At 54.1% G+C, this 9,912-nt stretch overlaps 1 protein-coding gene across 1 annotated transcript; it reads left to right on the plus strand.

Annotated features, from left to right (window-relative positions):
• Positions 1-6,483: 6,483 nt before the first annotated feature.
• Positions 6,484-9,629, plus strand: LOC308636297 (F-box/WD repeat-containing protein 11-like). Its single transcript, XM_081271718.1, has one exon. It carries the CDS (start codon positions 6,596-6,598, stop codon positions 7,736-7,738), a length of 1,143 nt encoding a protein of 380 aa, XP_081127844.1. The 5' UTR covers positions 6,484-6,595; the 3' UTR covers positions 7,739-9,629.
• The last annotated feature ends 283 nt before the right edge of the window (positions 9,630-9,912 follow it).

Raw genomic sequence — 9,912 nt, forward strand, 5'->3', positions numbered from 1 at the left:
CCGCCCTCCCCAAAATGTGTACTTAAGCACTGCTCAACCCCTGCTCGGGGCTCTTGGCCGCTCTCCCTTCTTGAGTGAGCCTGGAGCCCCAGTGCGCTGGATTGGATCCTCAATAAATCCCCTTTTGCTGTTGCATGAGCCGGTCTCTTGGTGGTCTCTTCCAGTGGGGGGGGGGTCTAAAGCAGGGGCGGTCTGGCAGCAACTGTGCCCTCCGACTGTGCAGCGCCGGGAACTCACAGCAGAGGCCGCCATGCCCTCCGCTTTACCGGCAGGGAAGTGGGGGTGGCTGCCCGCCCAGGCCAGGTGGCAGTTTTGCACCGACTCTTACATAATGTGTAGTTTTAAACGTGGAGCTGGGCTGAGGGAGCAGCTCCGAGGTGGAGTGCTGGCCTGGCGTGCCCAAGACCTGGGTTCCACTCCTAACAGTGCAGAAAACGAAGCCTATCGCTCTGGACCAGTGATCCCGCACGTCCACAGCCCAGTTGTGCCAGGGTACTGGGGGTGGGTCGCCGAAAGGCCAGAGAAAGTGCCTACAGATGGCCGCACTGTCTGGTCCAGTGGTGGCCGCTGGCTGAGTGACACATTTGCTCCCCCTGTGCCGCAGTTCTCCCCCCTCGGGGAGGGTTTTATGTCAGGCTGCAGAAGCCGTGACGTCATCAGCATCAGCTTACACAGTCCGCTTGTCTGACCCGCATCCCCAGGAGCCTGGCAAGACAGTAGCTTCCTGCAGATGCCCCTGACTCCCGGGGTTCCTTGTGCACAAGAGAAAGCCCTGCAGGATGTGTGTCCCCGGACTTTCCCGCCCAGTCCTGCCCTCAGGGTTCCCTTAACCTGGCTAGGTTTTGAGACATGGAGTTATACTGCCCCCTTCTTTAAGGACAATACAGATCCCAGCAGCACTTCCTGTAAGTCCAGACCTAACCATGGGAGAATGGGTCGAGAGCAGGGCTCTGGAGGGGGCAGCCTCCCCGCCGTACCTCCTCTCCCAGGGCAGAGGAAAAGGAGGGTCATTCTGGGTCTTCCTGGGGTGACCACTGGGCCACACACCACATCCACCAAAGATCAGCATCGGTTCTCAGAGGTGGGGTGGGTCCATACAGAAGGGTATACAGTGGTGCTCAGATAGGCCCTGCTCTGCAAGGTGGCATGGGTGGGTGGAGGGGTGCTTCCCCACTCCCATGAGGCACACCAGGTTCACCCTCTGGCTTTCATGCCATCCTCTGTGGCACAGACCCACACAGCCCAACCCACGTGAGGACCAACCCAGGTGACCAGGAGGGGGTCCCACACTGCCTTCCCTTCCCCCCAGAGGTCCGTTCGGGCCACTTGCCCCCTGCACCAGCATCCTCCCCCCGTGTCTGCTCTTTAGTCCCCAGGGCACCTAAGACGTAGCCCTCTCCTGAAGCGTGCCCCAGCTTGGCTGGGTATGAGGGCACTGGGAACCCAGGGGCCCACCGCATCGCAAGGACACCGAAGTGTTCCCTGGGCGGCAGGCGCCCTGTGCAGGTCCGTCCCCTCCTTCGACAAACATGGACCCAATGCCTCAGATGTGCTGACCCTATTCTTGGCCCAGAGCAGTGACCCAAATAGATTTTTAAAAAGTCGCTGCCACTGGGAAGCTGATATTCAGGGACAATAAATACAGTGAGTAGATCATAATATTCAAAAAGGTGGCATGAGGGTTGGGAATAAAAACCAAGCCAGAGGGGGCACTGGAGTGCTGGGGGAGGGCTCTGTGGTGACCAGGGTAATCAGGGCCGACATCCGAGCCACGATCTGAAGTCGGTGAGGGTGTGCCTGCACTGTTTTGGGAGGAGGCGCCAGGCGGGGGGACAGAGGTGCAGAGGTCTAGGGGAGGGGGTTCCCTTGTCTTAGGACCCAGCAGAGCCCAGAGCGGCTGGAGCCAAGGAGCGGGAAGAGAGTTGGGGCGAGGTGAGGCAGGTGCAGGGCAGGATGTGAGCAGGTTTTGCCAGTTTCAAAAACCCCGAGGGACCTTGGTGAAGACCTCAAGTGAAGAAGAATCCCCTGGAGGGCCTGATCTGGCCCAGGGTTAGGAGGGGCCTCTGGCTGCCCATGAGTGTGGATCTGGCCGAAGCAGGGCGATCAGTCCCCATGTTCTCGACCTTGTGTGACCTTCCTAACACTGTGTGGTAGGTTCTGCTGCTTCACTTACAGGTAAGGAAACTGCAGTTTCTGGAGAGGCAAGAACCAGGAGTTGGCCCAGAGCAGGCTTACTGCAGCCTCCTGCCGCTGCAGTGACGCCCAGGGCCTGGATTCCAATGTCTTGGCAGCAGGAGCCAAAGCTGAGCAGTCAGCTGAGCCAGCAGGACTCTGCATTGGCACGTACAGCCTGATGACCCCACAGTCCCGCACAGACAGGCTGGGCACTTGGGACAGTGCCTGGGCATGTGTGCTGGGAGCCAGAGGCAGGAGAGCTTCCATGATCAGAGCCCTGAGGACAGGGTGCCCAGGTCTCCATATGAGGATGGGGACAGCAGACGGGCCCTCACCGTGCCAGCCACACCTGCGGCACCTGCCGCGGGGAAGGAGAACTCAAAGAGTCAGAACAAAACTGGGCCTGAGCCCCAGGCCCAGCAACGGGGCCCTGGCTACGGGGACATTTTCCAGCCGAAGATCCGTTCCAGGGGGAGGAATGTGGGAATGAGGGTGTAGGGTGCAGCACAGGGCCAGGAGATGAAAGGAGGGGCAGCCTTTTATGGCCAGTTTCCAACAGTGGCCACAGTAATGTTTCTGGTTCCACATTCCCATCCGGAATCTTGCCCTCCCAGTAGGGTGCCTTCTGTTTCCCTCCCCTGAACCTGAATGGGTCGTGACTGTCGACCAACAGAAACGACCACATGTGACTTCCAGGCTTCCTGGGGTACTCTCTCCCTCTCTCTGTCTCTCTCTCTCTCTCCCCCCTTCTCTCCCACTCTCCCTTTCGCTCTCCCCTTTCTCTCTCCAAGATGGTGGCCATATGCCGAATGTCACCACTGAGCACTCAAAATGTGGCTCAAGAAACTAAGCAACTGAATTTTAAATTTCATTTAATTTTAATTAATTTTCACAGAACTGAAATGCAGCAGTCCCCCCTTTCTCTGTGGGTTCTCTTTCCACGGTTTCGGTCATCTGTGGTCAGGGGTGCTTCCAAATTATTAAATGGAGAATTCCAGAAGTAGGAAATTCATGAGTTTTAAATAATTCATGTCGTAGTTGTGATCATTCTGTATCTACTACTGCTAGTTTTGCTGTTACTCTCTTACTGTGACTGATTAATAAACTTTGTTACGGGTATGGACGCTAGGAAAGAACAGTGAATCTAAGGCTGCGTTGGTCAGCTGTTCATCGCTGTGACCAAAACACCTGACAAAAACAACTTAGAGGAGGAAAAGTTCACTTGGGGCTCACATTTCAGAGATTCAGTCCGTGGCCAGCCAGCTCCATTGCTTTGGGCCTCAGATGGGGCAGAACATCATGGCAGAAGGGTACAGTGGAGAAAAGCTGCCCAACCCAGGGCACCCAGGGAGGAGACAGAGACAGAGCCCACGGGTGCTCCCCAGAGACCTGCTTCCTCCAGCCATGTCCCCCTGCTGCAGTTCACATTGGTAATCTATCAGATGGATCACTCCCCGGAGGGGGTTGGCACCCTCGTGGGCCGGTCATCTCCTCTGAACATCCCTGCATCGCCTGGTCCATGAGCTTTTGGGGGGATATTAAAGATACAAACCATGACAGAGCGGTACTCTCTCGAGTTTTAGGCATCTGCAGGATGTGTGGGAACACGTCCCCGGGTTAAGGAGGGACTACTGTGATCACATAAGACTCCCGCTCACTCCCTCTCCATTCATTTCTCTGTTCGTTCACCTGCGGAGCCACGAGCCAACAAATAAGCAGTTCTGTGAGGGTCTGCACAGCAGACACTGCGTGGACAGGCTGCACCAGGATGGGGAACTGCGGAGCCCCAGCCCCACCCCCTGTGTGCATGTGTGATCTCGGCATAAGCCAGTGTGCAGCAGGCTTGAGTGACTTCAGGTGCCCCCAGCCACGTCCCACAGCAGCCTCAGAGCCTCCTGGCTGAGCAGAGTCGGCCCAGGGCTGCCAGAGGCCATGCTGAGTATGGCCATTGTCTTGACCACTAAGCTCTGGTGTGATCTGCTGTGAGCCACAGGTAACTAGGAGAGGAGGTAAGGAGCAGAGCCCACCACACCTGTCAGCAGCACAGGGGGCTGCAGAGTGTGTCTGCTGAATGGCTTTGCAAATAAAGTTTTATTAGAACACATGCCATTTACATATTAGCTATGGCTGTTTTCTCATTAAAATGGGAGAGTTGAGCAGCTGCGACCGAACAGGCAGCCCACAAAATCTGAAATATTTGCTATCTAGCCCTTTCTAGAAATCCACTGTCCTCCGTGATAGAGGATGGGGTCTCCCTGGTTTTTGAGCTCAGGGGTGCTCAGTGAAAGGCGAGCGGCGTGGTGTGGGCCACCTCCCTGGGGAAGCTCTCAAAGCCAGCTCATACTCTGTCTTCCCCGCCAGGAAGAGCCCTGCAGGTCTAGGGAGAGGCTGCTCCGTCGGTTGGGGTCCCGGAGGGAAGGAGAATCTGTATCAGTTTCCTAGGACTGACTGCCGTGACGGAGTACCACACTCGGGTGGCTGAAGACAAGGGACATGCACGCTCTGCGGTTCTGGAGGCCAGCAGCGGGAAGCAAGGGGTCGCCAGGCCACACTTTCCGTTGTCACATGGCTGGGCCGTGGCTGACCACAATGGCCATTCAGCATGAACTAAAAATAAGCCTTGTTCAGAGAGCCACAGGGACTTGGGGGTCACCTGCACATGCAGCCTGCGCTGTGTGGTGCTGAATGTGAGGCCCCACCACAAGGGGCTGGCTGCGCACCTCGCGGTGTGTAAGGCAGGCGGGGACAGTGACCAGGTCAACTTAGTGACAGGAGGCGCAGAGCTGAGCAGTGTCAAGGCCGTAGAGACCTGCTTTCTAACATTCTTGAATGGTTTGGCTCTCCACCAGCGTACTCTGATTTTTTTCCAAGTACGCCATCAGTAACAATTTTAAGAAGCTATAACAATTTGGAGCTATAGGTTGGTGATCCTTAGGTCGAAGCAAAGACCGTTCGACTTTATGACTTGGGAAGCAGCCGTGACTCCTGACCCTGTCCCTCTGCCCGACCCAAGCATGAGTGACCCATCCCTGCTTCCCCAGCTCTGGTCTGCAGTCGCTGCCAGCCCTGTCTTGGCTTGGGACTGGCTAGAGACCAACAAGGAGGCACCAGGGGACAGCAGGTCTGCCTACGTTACATGCCGATTTCCCAGGGCGGGGGCTTCCCATTTTTCCCTGCTGAGGTAAGACTCTTCTCAAGTTTGTGGTCACCAGAGGTTGGCTCCATTAGGCGGGTGTTGCAGAGTGGCTTTCTGAGCTTTGGGGGCGGCATAGGGTGGGAATGGAGCAACAGGAGTTGCTTATCTCCGGGGGCTGCTCAGATGCACACTTGGGGGATCCCTTGCAGAAGCGCGTGCTGTGGTGTCCACATGTTCCTGGGGGGGTGTGCCGTGGGGGAGACCTCCTAGTTCCCTCCCTTCGATGTTTCAGAACCTCCGATTTGTCAGCTCCCACACCCCACCTTGGTCTCATTTCCTTCTTTCCTCTTCCCCCTGCGGCTAATTTTGCATTACTCTTCGGGGGCTGCCTGCTTGGTCAGCTTAATGAGCCTCCCTTATTTGCCATCAGATAAGGCCATTAGCCGCCTCTTTAACAACCGTATTTCTTCCTCGGGATGAGGACTGCACATCTCTCACATGAAATATGGTCGGAACAGCCCCCAGTCTCTGAGTTGAAGTCCTGAGCCATTACTCAGCAGAGATTCTGGAGCCGTGACAGCTGTGACAGCTGACTCTTGGGTCTCCTCTGGTCGGCTGGAGCTGGGAAGGGGGCAGGCTTCATCTGACTAGAGACGGGTGCCTTCTGTGAAGCTCCTCCCCGCCGAGCGAGCGTCCTCCTCATCCTGACCCACAGAGCTGTGGGTGCCCTCTCCTGGGGCCCAGGCCGTCTGCAGGCTGGACCCTGCTGGAGGCAGGTGGCTCCCCTGGCCTACAGCAACCACAGTTTGGATTCCCAGGAAATCGTGCTGCAGAGAGAGAAGTTAGTTGGCCACGGGGTGACGGCTCTTTGAAGGTGCCTCTTAAATCACTCTGAAATTAGTTGCCAATTTAAGTAGGTTTTCTGTGACCCCAGAGCAGATCCCCCCAGGCCCATCCTGTAGAGACGGTCCCTAATGCCACCCAACCACGTTTCCCTCCATCACTATCAGCCTGCCTCTCCCCTGCCCTGGCCCTTCCCTGGCCTCGCTCCACAAGGGCCCTTTGTGTTAAACAGGGGAGCCCAGGTGGATGGAAGGGGAAAGGGTCCCAGTAGGGTGGCAGACAAGGGGACCTGGGATCTCCTCTCTTCAAGAACAAAGAGGCCGGGTGGCCCGGGCGGGCTGGCAGCTAGAGTGGGTGCGATCGCTGCCTCCGCCGCCGCCTCCTCCGCCCTGACCGTTAGCTGCTGCGCGGGGAGAGCGAGGCGGGGCCGCTGGGGCCGCCATGGAGCCCGACTCGGTGATTGAGGACAAGACCATCGAGCTCATGAACACTTCAGTTATGGAAGATCAAAATGAAGATGAGTCCCCAAAGAAAAATACTCTTTGGCAGATTGTCTCCAGAAAGAGGCCATCGGAAGGAAACTATCAAAAGGAAAAGGACTTGTGTATTAAGTATTTTGACCAGTGGTCTGAGTCGGATCAAGTGGAGTTCGTGGAGCATCTGATTTCACGAATGTGTCACTATCAGCATGGACATATTAACTCCTACCTGAAGCCCATGTTGCAGCGGGACTTCATTACTGCGTTGCCAGAGCAAGGCTTAGATCACATAGCAGAAAACATTCTTTCCTACCTGGATGCCAGGTCTCTGTGTGCAGCAGAGCTGGTCTGTAAAGAATGGCAGCGAGTGATCTCAGAAGGAATGCTCTGGAAGAAGCTGATTGAGCGAATGGTACGCACGGACCCTCTGTGGAAGGGACTTTCAGAAAGAAGAGGGTGGGATCAGTACCTGTTTAAAAACAGACCCACAGATGGCCCTCCTAATTCATTCTACAGATCATTATACCCAAAGATTATCCAGGATATAGAGACTATAGAATCCAACTGGCGGTGTGGACGACACAACTTGCAGAGGATTCAGTGCTGCTCTGAAAACAGTAAAGGTGTCTACTGTTTACAGTACGATGATGAGAAAATCATCAGTGGCCTACGAGATAATTCTATTAAGATTTGGGATAAAACCAGCCTGGAATGTTTGAAAGTGTTAACAGGACACACAGGCTCTGTCCTCTGTCTCCAGTATGACGAGCGTGTCATTGTAAGTGGCTCTTCGGATTCCACAGTGAGAGTCTGGGACGTGAACACAGGGGAAGTTCTTAACACATTGATCCATCACAATGAAGCCGTACAGCACTTACGCTTCAGCAACGGTCTGATGGTGACGTGTTCCAAGGACCGCTCTATTGCTGTGTGGGACATGGCTTCTGCCACCGATATCACTTTACGCTGTGTCTTGGTTGGCCACCGTGCTGCAGTTAATGTGGTAGACTTTGATGATAAGTACATCGTGTCTGCCTCCGGTGACAGGACCATCAAAGTCTGGAGCACCTGTGAGTTCGTCCGGACTCTGAATGGGCACAAGTGAGGCATCGCCTGTCTGCAGTACAGGGATCGGCTGGTTGTCAGTGGATCATCAGATAACACCATTAGGCTGTGGGATATCGAATGTGGCGCCTGTTTGAGAGTCCTGGAGGGGCACGAAGAACTGGTGCGATGTATTCGGTTCGATAACAAGAGGATTGACAGTGGCGCCTACGATGGGAAAATTAAAGTTTGGGACTTGCAAGCTGCTCTTGACCCTCGAGCCCCGGCAAGCACCTTGTGTCTGCGCACATTGGTGGAACATTCTGGACGTGTGTTTCGGCTACAGTTTGATGAGTTTCAAATCATCAGTAGCTCCCATGATGACACTATTTTGATTTGGGATTTCTTAAACGTGCCTCCCAGTGCCCAGAATGAGACCCATTCTCCCTCCAGAACCTACACATACATCTCCAGATAACAGTCTGCACCTTTACTCATTTCAGGGTTTCCTAGTCTTGAACTACTGGCTACATGGCTACCAGATGCCTAAGGGAGTTCGTTCACAGTGGCACGAGGCTGGAAGTGGTTCTAGACGCTGGGTAGATGCAAAGCAGCCTCATTCTCCAAGTCCGACATTTCCCACCTCTGGTTCCGGCTCTGCTTTGAGAAGGAGTCCTTCACTTCACCAACTTCCAGTAGAACAGAAGCCCATTCCCTACCCCCACGAGTGAAAAAAAACCTACTGCTTCAAATGTAAATTGTTCATAGAAGAGGAACATGCAGTCTGTTTTCCAGAAGTAAATCGACCGTCAAGAGAAGACTTGGCTCTAATTTATATGCTTTGCACTTTGGTCTGATATTAAGAAACAACATTCTTCAGTGAAGTTTTGGGTGCCAAACACCTACCCAGGAGGTCCAGGGCTTTCCTTTTCAGAAGTTAGCGTTCTCCTTGTGACTGGCCAAGTCATGAATTCTGACTTGTATTAGGGACAATGTTGGACAACGGAAAAATCTCTCTGGATTGTTTTGGTCATGTGTTTTGGATTATACTTCCTTTCTGTACCAGTTTCTTTTAATTTAAAGAACTGCTAAGCCAGTTATATTATCTCGCCACAGGTAATATAGCTCTTTTCTTTGATTAACTGTTCTGTCCCCAGCATCTCCTGATATCTGGTAGAGTGACGCCTTCGTCCATGTGCTTGCCTCCTAATTTAAGATGCCGTATCCGCATGTAGATATGATGTATATAACAATTTCACCTCGAGGTCGCTGGAGCTGGCCCTGCACCGGGACACTAAGCAGGGTGCCCGCTGCGTACAGCTGGCTTGGGAGCCCGAGGCCAGGGTTGTGAGGGTGCCCGGACCTTCCTGCAGTATTCATGCGCCGTTCTCATCCGACACTGTCCTGGTGTGTGGGGGGTGTGTGTTTTTAATGGGAACTTGTTTTAAAATGTAACTTCTAAAGTTGAACACAGATGTTTTATTTGTTGTGCAGTATATGCAATAGAGAGGTACCTTACAACTTGTCGTCATCGTTGTTCTTTTCCTTATGAGTGCTCCTGAGTCCTCGTGGTCACGTCCCATAGTGTTCATTTGGCTTCACTGTCAGCACCGTCCTTCTGTGCGATAGCGACCCTGAGAAGGAAAGAACAAGATGCTCCGTGGACTGGGTCTCCTGGCTCCAGAGTTCACGCCACCTGGCCCCGCCAGGGAGTCGAGGGCCTGTGGCACGCTGCAGCCTGCAGAGCAGGCAGGCTGGTCCAGAGGCCCCCCTTGAGGGCAGGGCACCCCAGAGCGACACGCAGCCTGAGGCCTGTGAGGGCCCTGAGCCCACTGAGAGAACGGCACTGTCACTCTGAGCACAGGGAGTGGACATTGGCGTCCCGGTACCCTCTTCCCTCCTCGATAGTAGGTCTTGATTTGCCCCTTGCCATTTATTTCCAAAGATCAAGGAATGTCTATACCACGTGAAAGGACCAATAAGCCACTTCTGTGAGTGCAGCCTCTTCCCGGGAAGCACACCTCCTCCCGAGGGAGGGCCCTGGGCTCTGGCCTTGCGTGGAGAGCGGTGTGGGATCAATGTGTCTGTGATTCGCTTATCAGGTTGGATTTGCTTTTAGTTCCGCTTTTTCCTTTTTTATATTTTTAATATATCCTTCCCACATTTTACTAAATTAATTTGTTTTTGAGAAGTTGAGTCTGAAAGTGTGAAAAAGAACCCTCCCTTCATGAGGTG

This window comes from Spermophilus citellus, assembly GCF_964194105.1.
Source record: "Spermophilus citellus genome assembly, chromosome: 17".
NCBI classification, from domain to species: Eukaryota; Metazoa; Chordata; class Mammalia; order Rodentia; family Sciuridae; genus Spermophilus; species Spermophilus citellus.